This window comes from Bos taurus, chromosome 4 (assembly GCF_002263795.3).
Source record: "Bos taurus isolate L1 Dominette 01449 registration number 42190680 breed Hereford chromosome 4, ARS-UCD2.0, whole genome shotgun sequence".
Classification (NCBI taxonomy): domain Eukaryota; kingdom Metazoa; phylum Chordata; class Mammalia; order Artiodactyla; family Bovidae; genus Bos; species Bos taurus.
Genome location: NC_037331.1, coordinates 14,467,336 through 14,484,534, shown reverse-complemented (window position 1 = coordinate 14,484,534; position 17,199 = coordinate 14,467,336). Strand labels below are relative to the sequence as shown.

Sequence of the window (17,199 nt, the reverse complement as noted above, 5' to 3'; positions counted from 1 at the left end):
AAATATATTTTGTTTTTATTATCCATTCTATCACTATAGTAATACAAAGCCCTGAAACTAAAAGAGAAGATTAAAGAGAAAAATCAGTGGTGCCAATGAAAAGTATAAAGTAGGTTAGGCCATTTGATACAGTTTTAACTCATCTCCTAATATAACCATATCTTAGGTAAAAGAGAACTCAGTCCATCCTTAATCTCAAGGGTAAAATATTACTTCCCCTACAAAGACAAAAATAAGGTCCAAAGAAAATTCCCAATAATCACACAGGACACATTTGTCTGACACTGCAGTAACTTCCATTCTCATTTCGTTAAGGAAAACAATCTTTGAGAGAGAAATGTATCCCAATTAGCATCTTGGGTTAATAAACATTAAATTACCTAAACAACACCTAAACATTTCCCTATTAAGCTAGAGGTGTATTTGATAGAAATATGACTTTAAAAAATTTCCCTGTCCCTTAAGAAAAATATCCAAAATGGAAAACAAACCAAATATACAAATAAACTGTAGTAAGAAAAAAATATGTAATCATTCTATATTAAACAAAAGTTGAATCGTTTTTGGGAAACATTTCAAAAATAACTGATGATCATGAGGTAAGAGCACAAGGTTTTCACTGCAACTACTTGTGTTACACCACACAAGGCATTTCACTTCTACAAGCCTTAGTTTCTTCAGCTTTAAAACGAAAAATCTAAGGAGCCCCAGTTTGAGACAGCAGATTAGAGAAATCACAGCAGCTTATTTCCTACTTCTTCACCCTTCCAAAATTCCAGTGATCTGATAATAAAGACACTTTTAAAGGAGCAATCCATAATAATTAAGGAAAGGAGCCATTAGAAGACAGAGTTCAATAAATTTCTCAAGATGGAAAGCAGGTGGAGGAATGTAATGAATAAAATAGCCTCGATAAAAGCAGTCACAGCTTCAAAACAGAAAAGATCTGAGGACAAAGCCAAACTGCTAGAATCAACTGAACGCGCACACCAGGGAGGTAAGGAGGAGGGGGAGGCGGAAGCAAATGCAAGGGAGACTAACTGAGACTCTAATTCAAAAAGTAATTCTCTAAAAACAAACAAATAAATGCTAACTTTCTAATCCACACACCTCACTATATGCAGAGTTCTTAGTTTATTATTGCTTTACTTATAAATTTAGACAGATAACCAAAATTCACAAGATACTGGAAAACTGAAAAAAAGACACCAAAGTAAAATAAAAACTGTCCCCAGGAGAGAAATTAAGGAATAAAAAAGAATATTGGCCCTTATTATAAGCCCTTCTACACAATTTAGTTTTTTTAACCACATGCATACATACTTTGGTTTTTCAAAAAAGCTTAAGTGCATTAACTGAAAAAAAAGTTTACTGAAGTCCTTTCAATCAATTCTAATACTCTCCCTATGTAAAATTTCAGACATTTGCTCTTATTAAGCAACTGTAACACATAATTATGTCATAAAATAAGTAAACCAGTAAGATTAATACTATGCATACAAAATCTTTAAATTCAACGCAAAACTTTCAAATTCTTAACTCTGTGTGCTATACAGATACACACACCTCTACAAACACATACAGTCTTGTTTTAGAACCATAACCACTAGCATATTATCATGCTATTATCATTATTTTAAATCTATAAATTCAAATACATTTAAAATCATTTAAATAAAAAGACATACCCCTATGTTCCAGTAACATAGTATAAAGTCGATAATACATGCAATGTTGATCAAACTATTATTTTTTAAAAACATCTTTAGCTACTTCAAAGATAAGCACTGTTCTAACACATCTCATGACACCAATTAAAAGTATTTCTCTAAACAAACAGTATCTTAAAAACTTTCAAATGGTTCAGAAATTTAAAACAGCAACATTTTATATTCCAAGGATATACTGTTTCAAATCCTTTCCTTTAACCCTTTTTCTGGAGACGGCAATGGCACCCCACTCCGGTACTCTTGCTTGGAAAGTCCCATGGACGGAGGAGCCTGGTGGGCTGCAGTCCATGGGCTCGCTAAGAGTCGGGTACGACTGGGCAATGGCAACCCACTCCAGTGTTCTTGCCTGGAGAATCCCAGGGACAGAGGATCCTAGTGGGCTGCCGTCCATGGGGTCGCACAGAGTCGGACACGACTGAAGCGACTTAGCAGCAGCAGCAGCAGCAGCAACCCTTTTTCAACCATTAGTTAAGAACCACAGCCCAGCTAAAAATTTTTAAATGGTAAAGCTTACTGTAGAAAACACATGTGTAACACATCACCATCCAATCAACCATCATCATCCAGTAAACCATCACAAAAACAGAGGAACACGCACAGCAAACGGTGCAACCAAGAGGCTCCCAGATGACTCCCTCACACTTGGTAGATGATCCCCCACATGTATAATCCATCAACAGAGGTGATTCATTCCCTTTCTCCCACAAACTAAAGTACAAAGTACAAATCAGGATGTCCAAAAGCAAAAAAGCAATGAGGTCTTCAAATTAGGTAAGAGAGGTGTACAATTATAAAAACTGCAAAATACCCACCTAACCCTAATTATATGAAGTTAAGGAAACTCTGAACATAGATGACATGCAACTTCATCATACACTGTTAAATCTGATAATCAAAGTTATAAATAAGAAAAAGATATAGGAGTTACAAATGGACAATTACATGAATCTGAAGCATTTTCTTGCCTCAAAAATGAGTACAACAAAATAAAAAAAGCAAGTATTATAATAAGGACAATCATACAAGCCTAAAGACTTAAACATCATCAGGAAAGGAAAGAGTACGTTGCTTTGCAGAAGTAGCTAGGAACAACAGAACACAGGAAAAGGAAAGGAGAGAGCGTTCCAGCACTACACTACCACCTTCATTCTCTTCAAGGTTAGTGGTCTGTCTGTGACCACCTTCCAGCCTGGGCACTTCCATTCACATCTTTGGCCTACCGACCGACTACAAGTAATAAATTTTAACTCCCTGTCTCCAGTCACAATCTGTCACCTGAGTATCAGAGGAATATGTATTTCAGAACATTGTCACTTGACTGTCCCATCAGAATTTTTAACACAAAAATGAACGATAATGAACTCATCTGCCACTGTTCCCTCTGTACACACACACACACACACACACACACCTATTCTGGTTATTGGTATCATATTCCAAAACTTAAGAGTTATCCATTCTATTTCCTCCCCTCTAACTAATCTTGTATTGGTCACCAACTCAAGTTCTAGTCTACTGTAAAAAGAGTAACACAAAAATCCATACTCTCCATGCTCAACAGCTCTGTCTTGGTTCAATTACATAAATATATTAGGGCTGTTGGTTACATTTTATATATATCTTATATACATAAACATATATATTTATATATATACAAATTATACACATAAATTAATATGTTAATATTTATATTATTTTATCAATATAAAATATTTATACATCACATATAAAATATATTTGAATATATTATATTAATATTTATATTGTATTTATATTTATTAATATATATCAGATGTTTATAAATATGTTGTATATTTATATAACATATTATCTATATAAAATATAAATGAATAGTTTATACATAGTTACATTAATACATGTTATATATATTAGGGTTTATATATATATTTATATATATATATATATATATATAAAGTTCTGTAAAACCTTTTTTTTTAAATCTTACAGAAAAACTCAGGTGAACTTTTTTCCAACTCATATTTGGGATTACTACATCTCTCCTAAAAGCTCTCCCTGCCTTCAATCTGGCTTAATTCTTCAATCATTCCTTTCTACTCATGTTGAAATGATCTTTCTAGAATATAATTTGAATCATTTTCATCACCACTGCTTAAAATCTTTCAATGACTCAAAATAAAGACCTAAAATCTTTAGAAGAATATCCTGTTTCTTGTCACCTCTTTATCTTTAATCTCTTTCTAATCTCCCATATAATACACTAAATTCTGGTCACTGCAGATCCTGGAAAAACTTTGACTGTTTCTTACCTCAATACCTCTGCAGATGCTTTATTTCCACTTTACCAGGGTCTTTTTCTTGACAAGGCAACTCTGATTCGCCCAAACGTCCTCTCATTCACCACACGTGGCCTCGACTTCCATTCCTTCTTTGGTCCCACAGCATTTTAACAGACATCCTTCCATACTACAAACGTTTACTAACTTGAAACTTGGACACCATATAAGTGAAATACATATATTATTCATTTTTGTGTCCCACAATGCTAGCACTCTGCCTCGCAATAAGTGATCAATAACTAAAGAATGTTGAAGAATTTTTGTTTTTTCCAGAAACTTTCACTATCAGCCTTGCCCAGAGACACAGAACAAAGCAGCTACTTAAGGAAAACAACTGAAACCAGGCAAGAAAGCAGTAAGTGGGGCCCAAAAAATGAAAAATTAAATATACTTTTCAAAGTTGTTTCTGAGAAACGTCTCACGTTCTAACACAAACGTGTCATACTTGCTATTTAATTTTCAGTGCTTATTCTGATTTCCAAGAAAATAAATGGTAAAAAGTTGTTCTCTCTGCAACTGGGTCAGCACAGAAAGAAAAATGGGAAGTATTACCTAAATCAGCTATTCTTCAAAACTGAGCATAATTAGAATTTTTAAAGTTCTATAATAAGTAAGAACCCCACCCGATCCACCCAACCCCAATTCCACTCTTTATAGAGTTGTCTCTTAAAAGACTTGGGAGTAAGATTACAATGGGTATTTTACTAACCAGTTATCATTCTCCATAGAATCCCAACATATTTTCCTGAACTTAACTTTTTTTTCTTTTATCATAAGAAATTAACATTGGTTCACTACTTTGCAAATACGCATTTACATTTCTATCCTTAAGATAAAATGAAATACTTTCCTTTTACCATCCCTCAAATGGTCCGTGAAGAGAAATTTGCCCAGTTGAACTCGCTCTAAGATTTGTAACAGTTTTCTGGGATCAGAGAAGGGAATAGAGAACCCTCCTCCCAATACTGAGCCCCCTAGCATTCCTGATCCTTCCCCTTTCTCTTCTCCAGTAGTACCCACACACAACTTTGCTCTTTAAAGTAAAACAAATTCAAGTTCACAACTAATTTTAGAAGTGTGTGAAAGAATCCCAAAGACCAAGCCACACAGCACTGGAATAATTTTTTTTTTTTAAGCTGAATTCCTGACACCAATTCTAATGGGTTGATCAACAGTGTTTTTTTTTTTTACTCTAGTTTTTTTTTAATGTATATTCTTATTACTGTCTCTAGCCTATTATCGGGCTTCCCTGATAGCTCAGTTGGTTAAAACAAAAAAACATACACCTGCAATGCAGGAGACCCTGGTTTGATCCCTGGGTTGGGAAGATCTGCTGGAGAAGGGAAAGGCTATCTACTCCAGTGCACTGGCCTGGAGAATTCCACAGACTGTATAGTTCATGGGGTCGCAAAGAGTCGGACACTTCTGAGCAACTTTCAGCCTACTGGTATTCTGGGTTCCTATTCTTTCCCTAAAAAGTTTCCCAGTTTTAGGACCTCCCAAAATGCCCTTATTTCTTCCCAATATAAAGCTAAACTCCTGCTCCTGCCACAAACTGATCTGGTTTAAAAGATGTCACTTATATTTACATACACTAATTTAGAGCTGTGTGTGTGTGTGCTCAGTCGGGTGCCAGTCTTTACAACACAATGTACTGTAGCCCACCAGGCTCCTCTGTCCACGGCGTTCTCCAGGCAAGAATACTGGAGTGGGCTGCTATTTCCTCCTCTAGGGGATCCTCCCCACCCAGGTATCCAGTTCATCTCTCATGCATTGCCTGCACTGGCAGGTGGGTTTTTGTTTGTTTGTTTGTTTGTTTTTTTAACCACTGAGCCACTTGGGAGGCCCTAATTTAGAGGTGCATATTGTAATTACTGTTATTATTTTGCAGATGAGATAATAAAATTAGGAAAAGCGATATAACATTTATAAATGCCAGTACTTTAATTTGAATCCAGTTCTTCTGACTTCAAGATCAAGTTACCATATTAAAAGAAAGCAGTCTGCATTTAAAAAGATTCAACTTCCCTGGCTCTAGGCAACCTTATTGCATCTAATACATATAATTTTTAGGCAAATTCTACATTTCACCCTCGTCCTAAATGTCCCTTTTGAAAGCGTCAATGAGGCTTGTACAATAAAAAATCCTGTGACTCAGTTAAAAAGTTCTGTGTTCACCCTAATGTTCACTCTTTTGGCTTTTTTTTTTTTTTTTTTTTTAAACAGCCTTCAGTAGTTTCTGTAGTCATCAACTTTTTAGGGTAAGAAATTGCTTAACTAGGTTCTTCAACCAACAAGCACTACTACGTGCTTTCAAATACCTGTCCCTTTAATAGTCAATTCCATTCCTTTCTTGCTATTTGCAAAGCATATCTAGGGGTAATCCTGCATGGCTCCTAACCCCACGAAATACTCTATTCTGGGGGCTTCCCTGGTGGCTGAGTGGTAAAGAATCCGCCAGCTAATACAGGAGGCACGGTTCAATCTCTGATTGGGTAAGATCCCACATGCCAGGGAGCATCTAAGCCCGTGGGCCACAACTACTGAGCCTGTGCTCTAGAGCCCAGGAGCCGGAACTATTGAGCCCACCTGCGGGCAACTACCAAGCCCGCGTGCCTAGAGCCCGAGCTCCGCAATGAGAGAAGCCACGGCAATCAAGCCCACGCACTGCAACCAGAGAGTAGCCCTCGCTGGCCACAACTACAGAAACACTCGCGCAGCAGCCAAGACCCAGCATGGCAAAAAAATAAATAAAGTTATTTAAAAATATATACTCTGAATATCTTCTGACTTCACTCAGAAAAAGGAAGGGAAATCAAAGGAGCCAATGCCTCTGCCTGCTTAAGATCTAGTGCAATGATACAAATTAAAAAGTAACGTGACTACGTGAAACGAAGTAGATGATTACGAAGAAACCAACTTTCACCTAACTTAACTCTGACCAGCATTTTTGCCCACCGCTTGTAATAAACCCCAGGCTTTTCCCATTTCTGTTATCAGTCATGATATAAAATGAGAATATTAAGACCCAACAAAGAGCACTGGGATTTAAAAATGGTGATTATAGAAACAAGCCTCTAAAATTCTGAAAACCAGTAAGGAGAAAACTATTATCAACAGGCGCTTGCTAAGTGCAAGGCACTGGAGGGGACAAAAAGCTGCCAAACGGGAAGCTCTTTAAAAACTTGACCAGGTGACTTAGTCAATTTTGTAACCTCCATCCTCACTCCTCCAGCGCCAGGCAAAAGTCAACTGAATTTGAAGCGCTGGTGTATGAGATGTGCTGCAGCGAGGACCCGTGGGACAGAGACTGGCTTGGGATGTAACTTTGGGAGGTATTGTTTAAACGGCTCTGCGCTGTTCAATTCAAACGGAACAGGCTGCCGCTCCGTCCGAGCTTGTGTGGGGCCCGGGAAACCAGCCAGGTCAGGCGGTCTCTCCTAACTACAAACCGGGACATCTCCGAGAGACCCCAAAGGTCTGGGGCGATGAAAACCAGTTACTTGCCTCCCATTCCTGCAGGAATCGTTCGGCCTCTTTAGAACCAGCGGTCTTGTGTCTCCTAAATTCGTCCTTCACGTACCGGTCGCCAAGGTCTTTGAGGTCTGGGGGCAGAACCCGGTGTAGCAGCAAAATGCGCCGATACAAGGCCCGGACACGCGAGACGTGCAGAGCAGACATAATGCCGCGCGTGGACCCCAGGCCGCGCCTGCGCAGAAGGTCAGCGCCCGCTTGCCTCTCTTTCCAAGCCGGATATAAGTAACCCGAACACAAGCGGAAGAGGGCACGCGACCTTCATCCGGTTTGGTACGTTCTAATATGAGGACCTTCCTGAAACACGAGCGGGAGCAGCAGGCGGGATACGGGCCCGTCCTCCTTCCAAAGGGGCGTGGCTTTCGTGGAGAGCTTGGGATGCTACCACTCAAGGACTGAGTCCTGGGCCGAGGGGGTCCTCCACCAAGAGTCTGACCTGGACCTCTTGTCACCCCTCATTCACACCCCATCATCTTGTCCATTAATCTTACCCCTTTCTCTAAAAGCCGTCGTCAAAATCGGGCTCCTCCAGGAAGCCTCCCATGCCTTAATTCAAGCCATTTAAGATGTCTTAGAGTGTTCCTCCGGAGAAGGCAATGGCACCCCACTCCAGTACTCTTGCTGGAAAATCCCATGGACGGAGGAGCCTGCTAGGCTGCAGTCCATGGCGTCGCTAAGGGTCGGACTTCACTTCCACTTTTCACTTTCATGCAGTGGAGAAGAAAATGGCAACCCACTCCAGTGTTCTTGCCTGGAGAATCCCAGGGACGGCGGAGCCTGGTGGGCTGCCGTCTATGGTGTCGCACAGAGTCGGAGACGACTGAAGCGACTTAGCAGCAGAGTGTTCCTGCCTTCAAGCAATGAGATGAATCTCTTCATCCACAAGCCCAACCACCTACGTACCTTGCAGTGTTGTGCTCCTAATTTGTGCCCCAAAGGAGTGGATACTTTCCTGTAACTCAAGTGAGACCTGAGCCAGCAGGTAGCAACCCTTAGCTGAAGTCGGGTTGGCTGAAGAAGAATCATTAGGGAACCTTTTAAATGTATTGTTTCCAAGGCCATGATACTGGAGATTATGATTAAATAGTCTGAGAGGAAAATGTAGAATCGGGAGGTACACAAATCTTCACCTTTTACAAAGGCTATAGAGTGTGACCAATGAAAGCTGGCAGCAACTTGGCCTCGTTCTTTCTGTCCCATCACGTTTGGTCCTTCAACAAACTCTGATGGCTCCCCCAACAAAATGTATGCAGAATTTGATCACTTCTCACTAGTCCCTCCACCACTATCGTCTGTTTATTGGATGTGGTAGTAACTTTTTGTGTTTCTGCTTCTGCCATGATCAACTTTGGTCCTCAGTCAGTTCAGTTCAGTTGTTCAGTCATTCTGACTCTTTGTGACCCCATGGACTGCAGCATTCCAGGCTTCCCTGTCCATGACCAACTCCTGGAGCTTGCTCAAACTCATGTCCATCAAGTCCGTGATGCCATCCAACTATCTCATCCTCTGTCGTCCCCTTCTCCTCCTGCTTTCAATCTTTCCCAGCATCAGGGTCTTTTCCAATGAGTCAATTCCAATGAGTCTATGAGGTCACACAGAGTCGGACACAACTGAAGCGACTTCACAGCAGCAGCAGCCGCCTAATCTCACCAAGCCATTTACCAGCCTGGCCCCTTCTAGGCCCCCACCAGGACTCCAAAAATAGTCCATGCATCCTAAGTAGCTTCAGTCGTGTCCCATTCTTTGTGACCCCATGAACTGTAGCATACCAGGCTCCTTTGTCCATGGGATTCTCCAGGCAAGAATACTGGAGTGGGTTGCCATGCCCTCCTTCAGGGGATCTTCCCCACCCAGGGATTGAACCTGTGTCTCTTACCTCTCCTGCATGGGCAGGCAGGTTCTTTACCACTCTTGCCACATAAGGGGCCCAGTGGGGGAAAAAAAAAACTCACCAGAGACTGCCAGGACTTTCCCTACTCTGGCACATGCGCTCACCTCACACTATCCTGTACTAAAGTAACCTTTGGCGGCCACTGGACTCTTTTACTGCTCATAAGTAGTCCATGAATTCATACATCTAATTATGACCTTTATGGGATGTGCATGGTAGCTAGCACATCTTTTTATATAACCTGCAGTTGTCAATCAAGGCTGTCAATCAATGACCCCTTCTGGATTATGCAAATGACTCTGCCTTAAAAACTGGACTCCAGACCTCTGGGGCCATTTGCCTCCCTTGGTGTGGCCCCTTCTCTCTTGAGTTGTTCTCTCCTTTGGGTGTGCTCAAGTAGCTCAGTCGTATCCAACTCTTTGCCACCTGATCTTTCTTTCCTTATGGTTAATAAACTTCCTTGCAACAGGTAAGACCTTAGATTCTTCTTTGCGTCCCTACCAAGACGTGAGGTCCACAGGAGAAATGGTCTCTATAGTCTTCCGCTAACAAGCTCATTACTTCAGGTCTGGTTCTGATGAGACCCTCCCTGGCAATATTTAATATTGCTACCACATCATGCAAAAAAGTCTCTAAGTCCCTCTCGGCTTTATTTTTCTTTATGCTGCTGCTGCTGCTAAGTCACTTCAGTCATGTCTGACTGTAGCCCATCAGGTTCCTCTGTCCTGGGGATTCTCCAGGCAAGGATACTGGAGCGGGTTGCCATGCCCTCCCCTCCAGGGGATCTTCCCAACCCAGGGATCGAACCCCAGTCTCCTGCATTGCAGGCAGATTCTTACCACTGAGCCACCAGGGAAGCCCTATTTTTCTCTATAACACTTACATATTTTACTTGTTTGTTTATTGCCTGCCCTCCCCCTTGCCCCCACTAGATTACAAATTCCAGGAGGGCAGGGATTTTGTGACTCTGTGTGTGTCAGTGACTTAAATGACCTGCTGGTGATGAAGGGGCAAGAGTGGGGGGAAATTTCTGTGATTCCCTCCCAGATTCCAGAGGTTTGTTTATGCAACGACTTTTGAAAGACAAAAAGACGCACATCTCTCTCCCAAAGGTAAGGGTGTAGTCATTTTAGTATTCTTTTCAGGCCCCACGGCAGCAGTGCCTTACGAATAGTAAGCACTCTAACATTTATTACCTTGAATGGACTTTTTCCTTTTGCTTAAATACGGCAGCAGTGCCTTACGAATAGTAAGCACTCTAACATTTATTACCTTGAATGGACTTTTTCCTTTTGCTTAAATTTTGGAAAAATATTTATTTAAAAGAGCACAGAAAAATTTTTTTAATGGATTTAATTTGGTTTTTTGACAAACCACATTCATGGCAAGGATTGAATGGCAGCATGGTTATTTTACTTCAGGAAATTTTTTCTAACCATACTTCATCTCCTAATATCCCTGTAAATTAAAAATTAATTTATTGTTCCAGGTTACTTTTTTTCTGGTTTCCTTTGGGGTTAAAGTACATGTATAATAAATACTTCTATCAGAGCCAAAGCTCTTATAAAAATGTGGGGAAAATTCTGCCAATAAATTAATAAAAAATAACAATAAAAGAATTAATTCAGCATAAAGGAAGCAGAAAAGGTCCAGAAAGCTTTGGGCAATCAATGCTCAAAAATGGCAAATGATGGGTAAGAGAGAAGCCAAGACATAATGGTGTGGTTAGGACTTGAGAAAAATCCAGAATAACGGTGAGAATAATGGTATATGACCTTTATTTTTTATGGTGGGCTGGACAGGGAGTTATGCTTTGAGGACAAAATTTTCTGTTTCTTTCACCTTCCAGTTTAGGCTGACCAGTTTTCCTTTTGTGGTCAAAATAGCCATGAACTAAAACTAAGATCTGAGTTCTGTTCCTGGCCACTAATCCAGATAAGTACACTTCATGCAAACCTTTCCCTATCCTTCCTCCATGTAGTCTGTTTTCCTCTGTATTACTCGGCAAGTCACTCAATCACTCTGGGCCTAGATTTTCTCATGTGTCAAAGTGGGGTTAGGTTAATTCTCAGGTTTCAACTGCTAGTCTAATCATGTTTTGTACCCACTCCCCTCCAAATTTTTTTGCAAAAGTAGAAGCAGATAGGGCTTCCCTGGTGGCTCAGATGGTAAAGAATCTGCCTGCAATTGGGGAGACCTGGGTTCGATCCTTGGGTCGGAAGATCCCCTGGAGGAAGGCATGGCAACCCACTCCAGTATTCTTGCCTGGAGAATCCCCATGGACAGAAGAGCCTGGTGGGCTACAGTCCATGGGGTCACAAAGAGTCGGACATGACTGAGTGATTCAGCACACAGAAGCAGATATGTAACCCACTCTGAAATAACTGTGTTGAAAAGATTTTTATTTAAAAACAAAGGGAAAATTCCTCAAAACTTGAATCAAAGAGGTTTCCATATTTTCCTTTATGGAGGTGTAATTGACAAAGAAAAATCAGAAGGGGAAATTGCTTTTGGAAACACATTTTACTTTAGTCCTACTGAGTTTGCAGGGACAGCCTATGTTAAAAGATGCACTGAACAAATTACCTAATGCTGCTGCTGCTGCTAAGTCGCTTCAGTCCTGTCCGACTCTGTGCAACCCCAGAGACGGCAGCCCACCAGGCTCCCCCGTCCCTGGGACTCTCCAGGCAAGAATACTGGCGTGGGTTGCTATTTCCTTCTCCAATGCATGAAAGTGAAAAGTGAAAGTGAAGTCTCTCAGTCATGTCTGACTCTTCGAGACCCCATGGACTACAGCCTACCAGGCTCCTCCGTCCATGCGATTTTCCAGGCAAGAGTACTGGAGTGGGGTGCCATTGATAGTAACAGTGTAATTTGCTATTAGGGCTTCCCAGGTGGCTCAGTGGTAAAGACTTTGCCTGCCAATGCAGGAGATGTGGGTTCAAACCCTAGGTGGGGAAGATCCTCTGCAGTAGGAAATGGCAACCCACTCCAGTATTCTTTCCTGGAAAATCCCATGGACAAAGGAGCCTGGCAGGCTACTGTCCAAGGGGGCGCAAAGAGTCAGACACCACTTAGCAACTAAGCACAGACAAACAATTTGCCATTTGTCTACGTCAGTGGTTTTACCTTTGACTGTATATTACAATTACTAGGGGAAAATGGTTTTAAAAAGACTGATAATAGGGCCCCACTACAAACCACTTGAATCAGAATCTCTGCGAGTGGGGAGCGGCATTGCTTTTGCTTAGATGCCCCTCCAAGTGAGTCTAATGTGCAGCCAGGATTGAGAACCGGTGGTCTAAATTTCCAACTTGGAGACATTTGGGTTCTAGGAAGAGTATTCAGGATATTAAGACACTGTTAAAAATTGGTTACTAAACATCTAGTGCTTTAATACTAAAGTGCTCCTGCAATAATGGGGATAAAGATTTTGATACAGCTAAAAATATCCTAAAAATAAAATGGAGGAGGAAACTAGAATTGATACATACACATTACTATATATAAAATAAATAACTGTTAATAATAAGAACCCCCTATATAGCACAGGGAACTCAATACTCTGTAATAACCTATATGAGAAAAGAATCTAAAAAAGAGTGAATCTATGTATAAGTGATTCACTTTGCTGTACACCTGAAACTAACACAACATTGTAAAGGAACTATACTCCAATAAAAAAGTTTAAAAATATAATCAAAAAGAGAAAGGGGGGGGGGGACATATGTATACCTATGGCTGATTTGTGTTGATGTATGGCAGAAACCAACACGATATTGACACAGTTATCCTTTAATTAAAATAAATACATTTTAAAAAACTAAAGTCATCAGACTCTCTCTTGCGGGGTAGGATGGGGCGGGAAGGCGAGAGAAAGGAAAAAAACTAAATGCCTGTGAGAAAGAGAGTGTAAGAGTGAAAAAAGAAATGCTGTAACTCCAGGCTGTATGCACATTTATTGACAGGAGGGGATTAATACCTTAAGGGCCGTCTGAAGAGCTCATGGCAGAGTCATCCCACGTCCCCCATGCCACAGCCACAACACTACCACATTTCCCTCAAGGAAATGGTTTAAGCTTTCCAAATGAACATTCGAAACACAGCTTTCTTACCCACAGTTGGTGCTCTTAATAAAGATGCACAAAACCTCTGTTCTCTGTACTCTCCTCCAGCCCAAGCGTTCCACTAGAACTCCTGATTGTATCCCCAACTCCTCTGAGAGGAAGCTTCATAATTATCCCTCATTCTTTCTCTCACTGGAATCCTCAACTATTCCCTTCATCAGATTAGTCCATTCAGCTCATAAACATTCACAAGAATACCTCAACAACAAAAAAACACTCCATCTATACTCCTTCCCCTTCAAACCACCATCCTATCACCCTGCTTCCTTCATTGCAAACTTGAAAAAAATATTTCTCCATCTCCATTCTCATTCCCTGCTGAACCCCTTTCAATCTATTATTGGCCGCTCTACTCTTTTAAAATCACTTTCTCCAGAGTCCCTGGTTATTTGCTTCTGACGGCGCATCTACTCTCCCCTGACCGTCTAGAAACCGTCCATCTTTCAGCTTCCGTGGTTTATATTGTGCAGGTCACTTCTAAGGCCCCATGGCCTCAGTGTCCTCTGCCACCTGCCTCTGAGTGAGAGCACATCCAAAGGCTCGGTCCAAACATCCACGGTCTGTGCCCGTGTCCCAGCCAGCTGTCCTCAGTAATCGGTGAGGCTCTGCTGCCCCCACCCGGCCAAGCCCATTTTCACCATTCCGGAGGCCCTCGTAGGACCCTTAGCTGGAAAAATGCCAGGGCATCTTAATGTGACATCTCCAGGTTCAACCTTCCTTTTCTAACCACTGAATAAGTTCAAACTGGATGCTCTGTCAACCTTTCAGAGTCCATGTCCCAAATTATACTCGTCATTTTTCTTCAAAGATGTTTCTCTATCCACCATTCTTAAATTGACCTAGACTCAAGGCTTACAAAGGATCTGTAATATCTTTCACCCTTTTCATATATCTTGTTACTGATGAACCTCTGTTGAGACTTCTTTTTAAATCAGTCACTTTTTCCCATGTCATTTGCCCACCTTTCCAGACTCTATCCCTTGTTTAAAAGATTGTAACAGTCTTCTAATTGGATTTCCTTTGTTCAAAATCTTTGAAAGATTTTCCATTGTCCTTTTCTGGGGTAAAATATATGTTCCTAGGATATAAAACTGGATTTTAAAAATCACATTGCAACCAAAGGCAAGGCTAGTAGCTATTATTAATCCACTGTTTCATTATATTATACATGTATAAAAGTACATTTTTCATTATAATATTGTATATTATCCAATTTTCTTAAAACTGAAGGAAATTTTTTAAATGATAAATTCAGACAGAGATTTCAACTTTATAATGCCATTATATTTTTAACCTGAAGAAAGCAAAAGTAAAGTATATAAACAAATGCGAAAAATAACTGTCCTCCAAGACAAGGCATTCTCCACCACCCCAAACTGGAATAATTTCACAATATGTGTTTTTCATGCTCACAAATTTAAGAGGAATAAACTCTACATTCATATACAGTTAGGTTCCAGCTTTATTGTTTCTTAACTATGTGACCTGGAACTAGATAGAGGCTTAAGCTCTCTGGGTCTCAAGTTTCCCTCTTTTAAAATGAGAATAATACCATGTCTCTAAAAATCCTACGTGTTTTAGTGATTTGATATGGAAAAGGGATTTAGACTAGCTTGTCTACAGCACATAGAAAGTGCAAAAGGTGTTACAAATAATGATGGTGACATAAAATGACAGCCAGTAAAAACCGTGAATCTTAGTTTTAAAAGTAAGGTTTTTAAACTTTTTGCTGCTTCAGAATGGAACAGTCTTAGTGATATGGAACTGAAATGATACAATACAATTATACTGTGACATCTAAAATTCTGAACCCGAGTTTGTGCCTGAGCTCCTACAAGCATGATGGCTTTCTTTGAGCAACAATAACAATTGTTCTTGGGGTGAGCACCTCCTGTAAATCTGGACAGTGTTTACTGATGCAAGATAAATTCCGAGTACCTGTTGTTGTTCAGTCACTAAGTCGTGTCTCTTTGCCACTCCATGAACTGCAGCATGGCAGGTTTCTCTGTCCTTCACTATCTCCTGGAGTTTGCTCAAACTCATGTCTGTTGAGTCCATGATGCCATCCAACTATCTCATCTTCTGTTGCCCCCTTCTCCTATCCTCAATGTTCCCATCATCAAGGTCTTTTCAAATCAGTGAGCTCTTCACATCAGGTGGCCAAAGTATTGGAGCTTCAGGATCAGTCCTTCCAATGAATATTCAGGGTTGATTTCCTTTAGGGTTGACTGGTTTGATCTCCTTGCTGTCCAAGAGACTCTTCAGAGTCTTCTCCAGCACCACAGTTAAAAAGCATCAATTCTTCAGCTCTAAGCCTTCTTTATGGTCCAACTCTCACATCCATACACGACTACTGGAAAAACCATAGGTTTGACTATATGGACCTCTGTCGGCAAAGTGATTTCTCTGCTTTTTACTGTGCTGTCTAGGTTCATCATACCTTTCCTTCCAAGGAGCAAGTGTCTTTTAATTTCATGGCTACAGCCACTATCCACCGTGATTTCGCAGACCAAGAAAATAAAACCTGCCACTGTTTCCACTTTTCCCCCATCTATTTGCCATGATCTTAGTTTTCTGAATGTTGAGTTTTAAGCTAGTTTTTCACTCTCCTTTCACCTTCTTCAAGAGGCTCTTGAGTTCCTCTTCACTTTATGCCATTACAGTGGTATCATCTGTGTATCTGAGGTTGCTGATATTTTTCCCAGCAATCTTGATTCCAGCTTGTAGTTCATGTAGCCCGGAATTTCACATGATGTACTCTGCATATAAGTTAAATAAGCATAGTGACAATATACAGCCTTAATGTACTCCTTTCCCAATTTGGAACCAGTCTGTTGTTCCATGTCTGGTTCTAACTGTTGCTTCTTGGCCTGCATACAGGTTTCTCAGGAGGCAGGTCAGGTGGTCTGGTATTCCCATCTCTTTAAGAATTTTCCACAGTTTACTGTGATCCACACAGTCAAAGACTTTAGCATAGTCATTGAAGCAGAAGTAGATTTTTCTGGAATTTTGCTTTCTCTATGATCCAATGGATGTTGGCAGTTTGATCTCTGGTTCCTCTGCCTTTTCTAAATCCAGCTTGAACATCTGGAAGTTATTGGTTCACATACTGCTGAAGCCTGGCTTGGAGAATTTTGAGCACTACCTTGCTAGCATGTGAAATGAGCACAACTGTATGGTAGTTTGAGCATTCTTTGGCATTGCCTTTCTTTGGGATTGGAATGAAAACTGACTTTTTTCCAGTCCTGTGGCAATTGCTGAGTTTTCCAAATTTGCTGGCATATTGAGTGCAGCACTTTAACAGCATCATCTTTTAGGATTTAAAATAGCTCAACTGGAATTCCATCACCTCCACTAGCTTGATTTGTAGTAATGCTTCTAAGGCCCACTTAACTTCACAGTCCAGGATGTCTGGCTCTAGGTAAGTGACCACATCATCCTGGTTATCTGGGTCATTAAGACCTTTTTTGCATAGTTCTATGTATTCTTGCCACCTCTTCTTAATATCTTCTGCTTCTGTTAGATCCTTGCCATTTGTCCTTTATTGTGCCCATCCTTGCATGAAATGTTCCCTTCGTATCTTCCATTTTCTTGAAGAG

The 17,199-nt window shown here is 40.6% G+C and overlaps 1 protein-coding gene across 1 annotated transcript in view; it reads right to left on the bottom strand.

Moving 5' to 3' along the window:
* Positions 1 to 7,730, bottom strand: part of SDHAF3 (succinate dehydrogenase complex assembly factor 3) — a 91,123-nt gene extending 83,393 nt beyond the window's left edge. The window contains 1 exon segment of the mRNA NM_001080352.1: positions 7,556 to 7,730. Coding sequence (NP_001073821.1) covers positions 7,556 to 7,729 — 174 coding nt within the window. The 5' untranslated portion in view covers position 7,730.
* Positions 7,731 to 17,199: the final 9,469 nt, after the last annotated feature.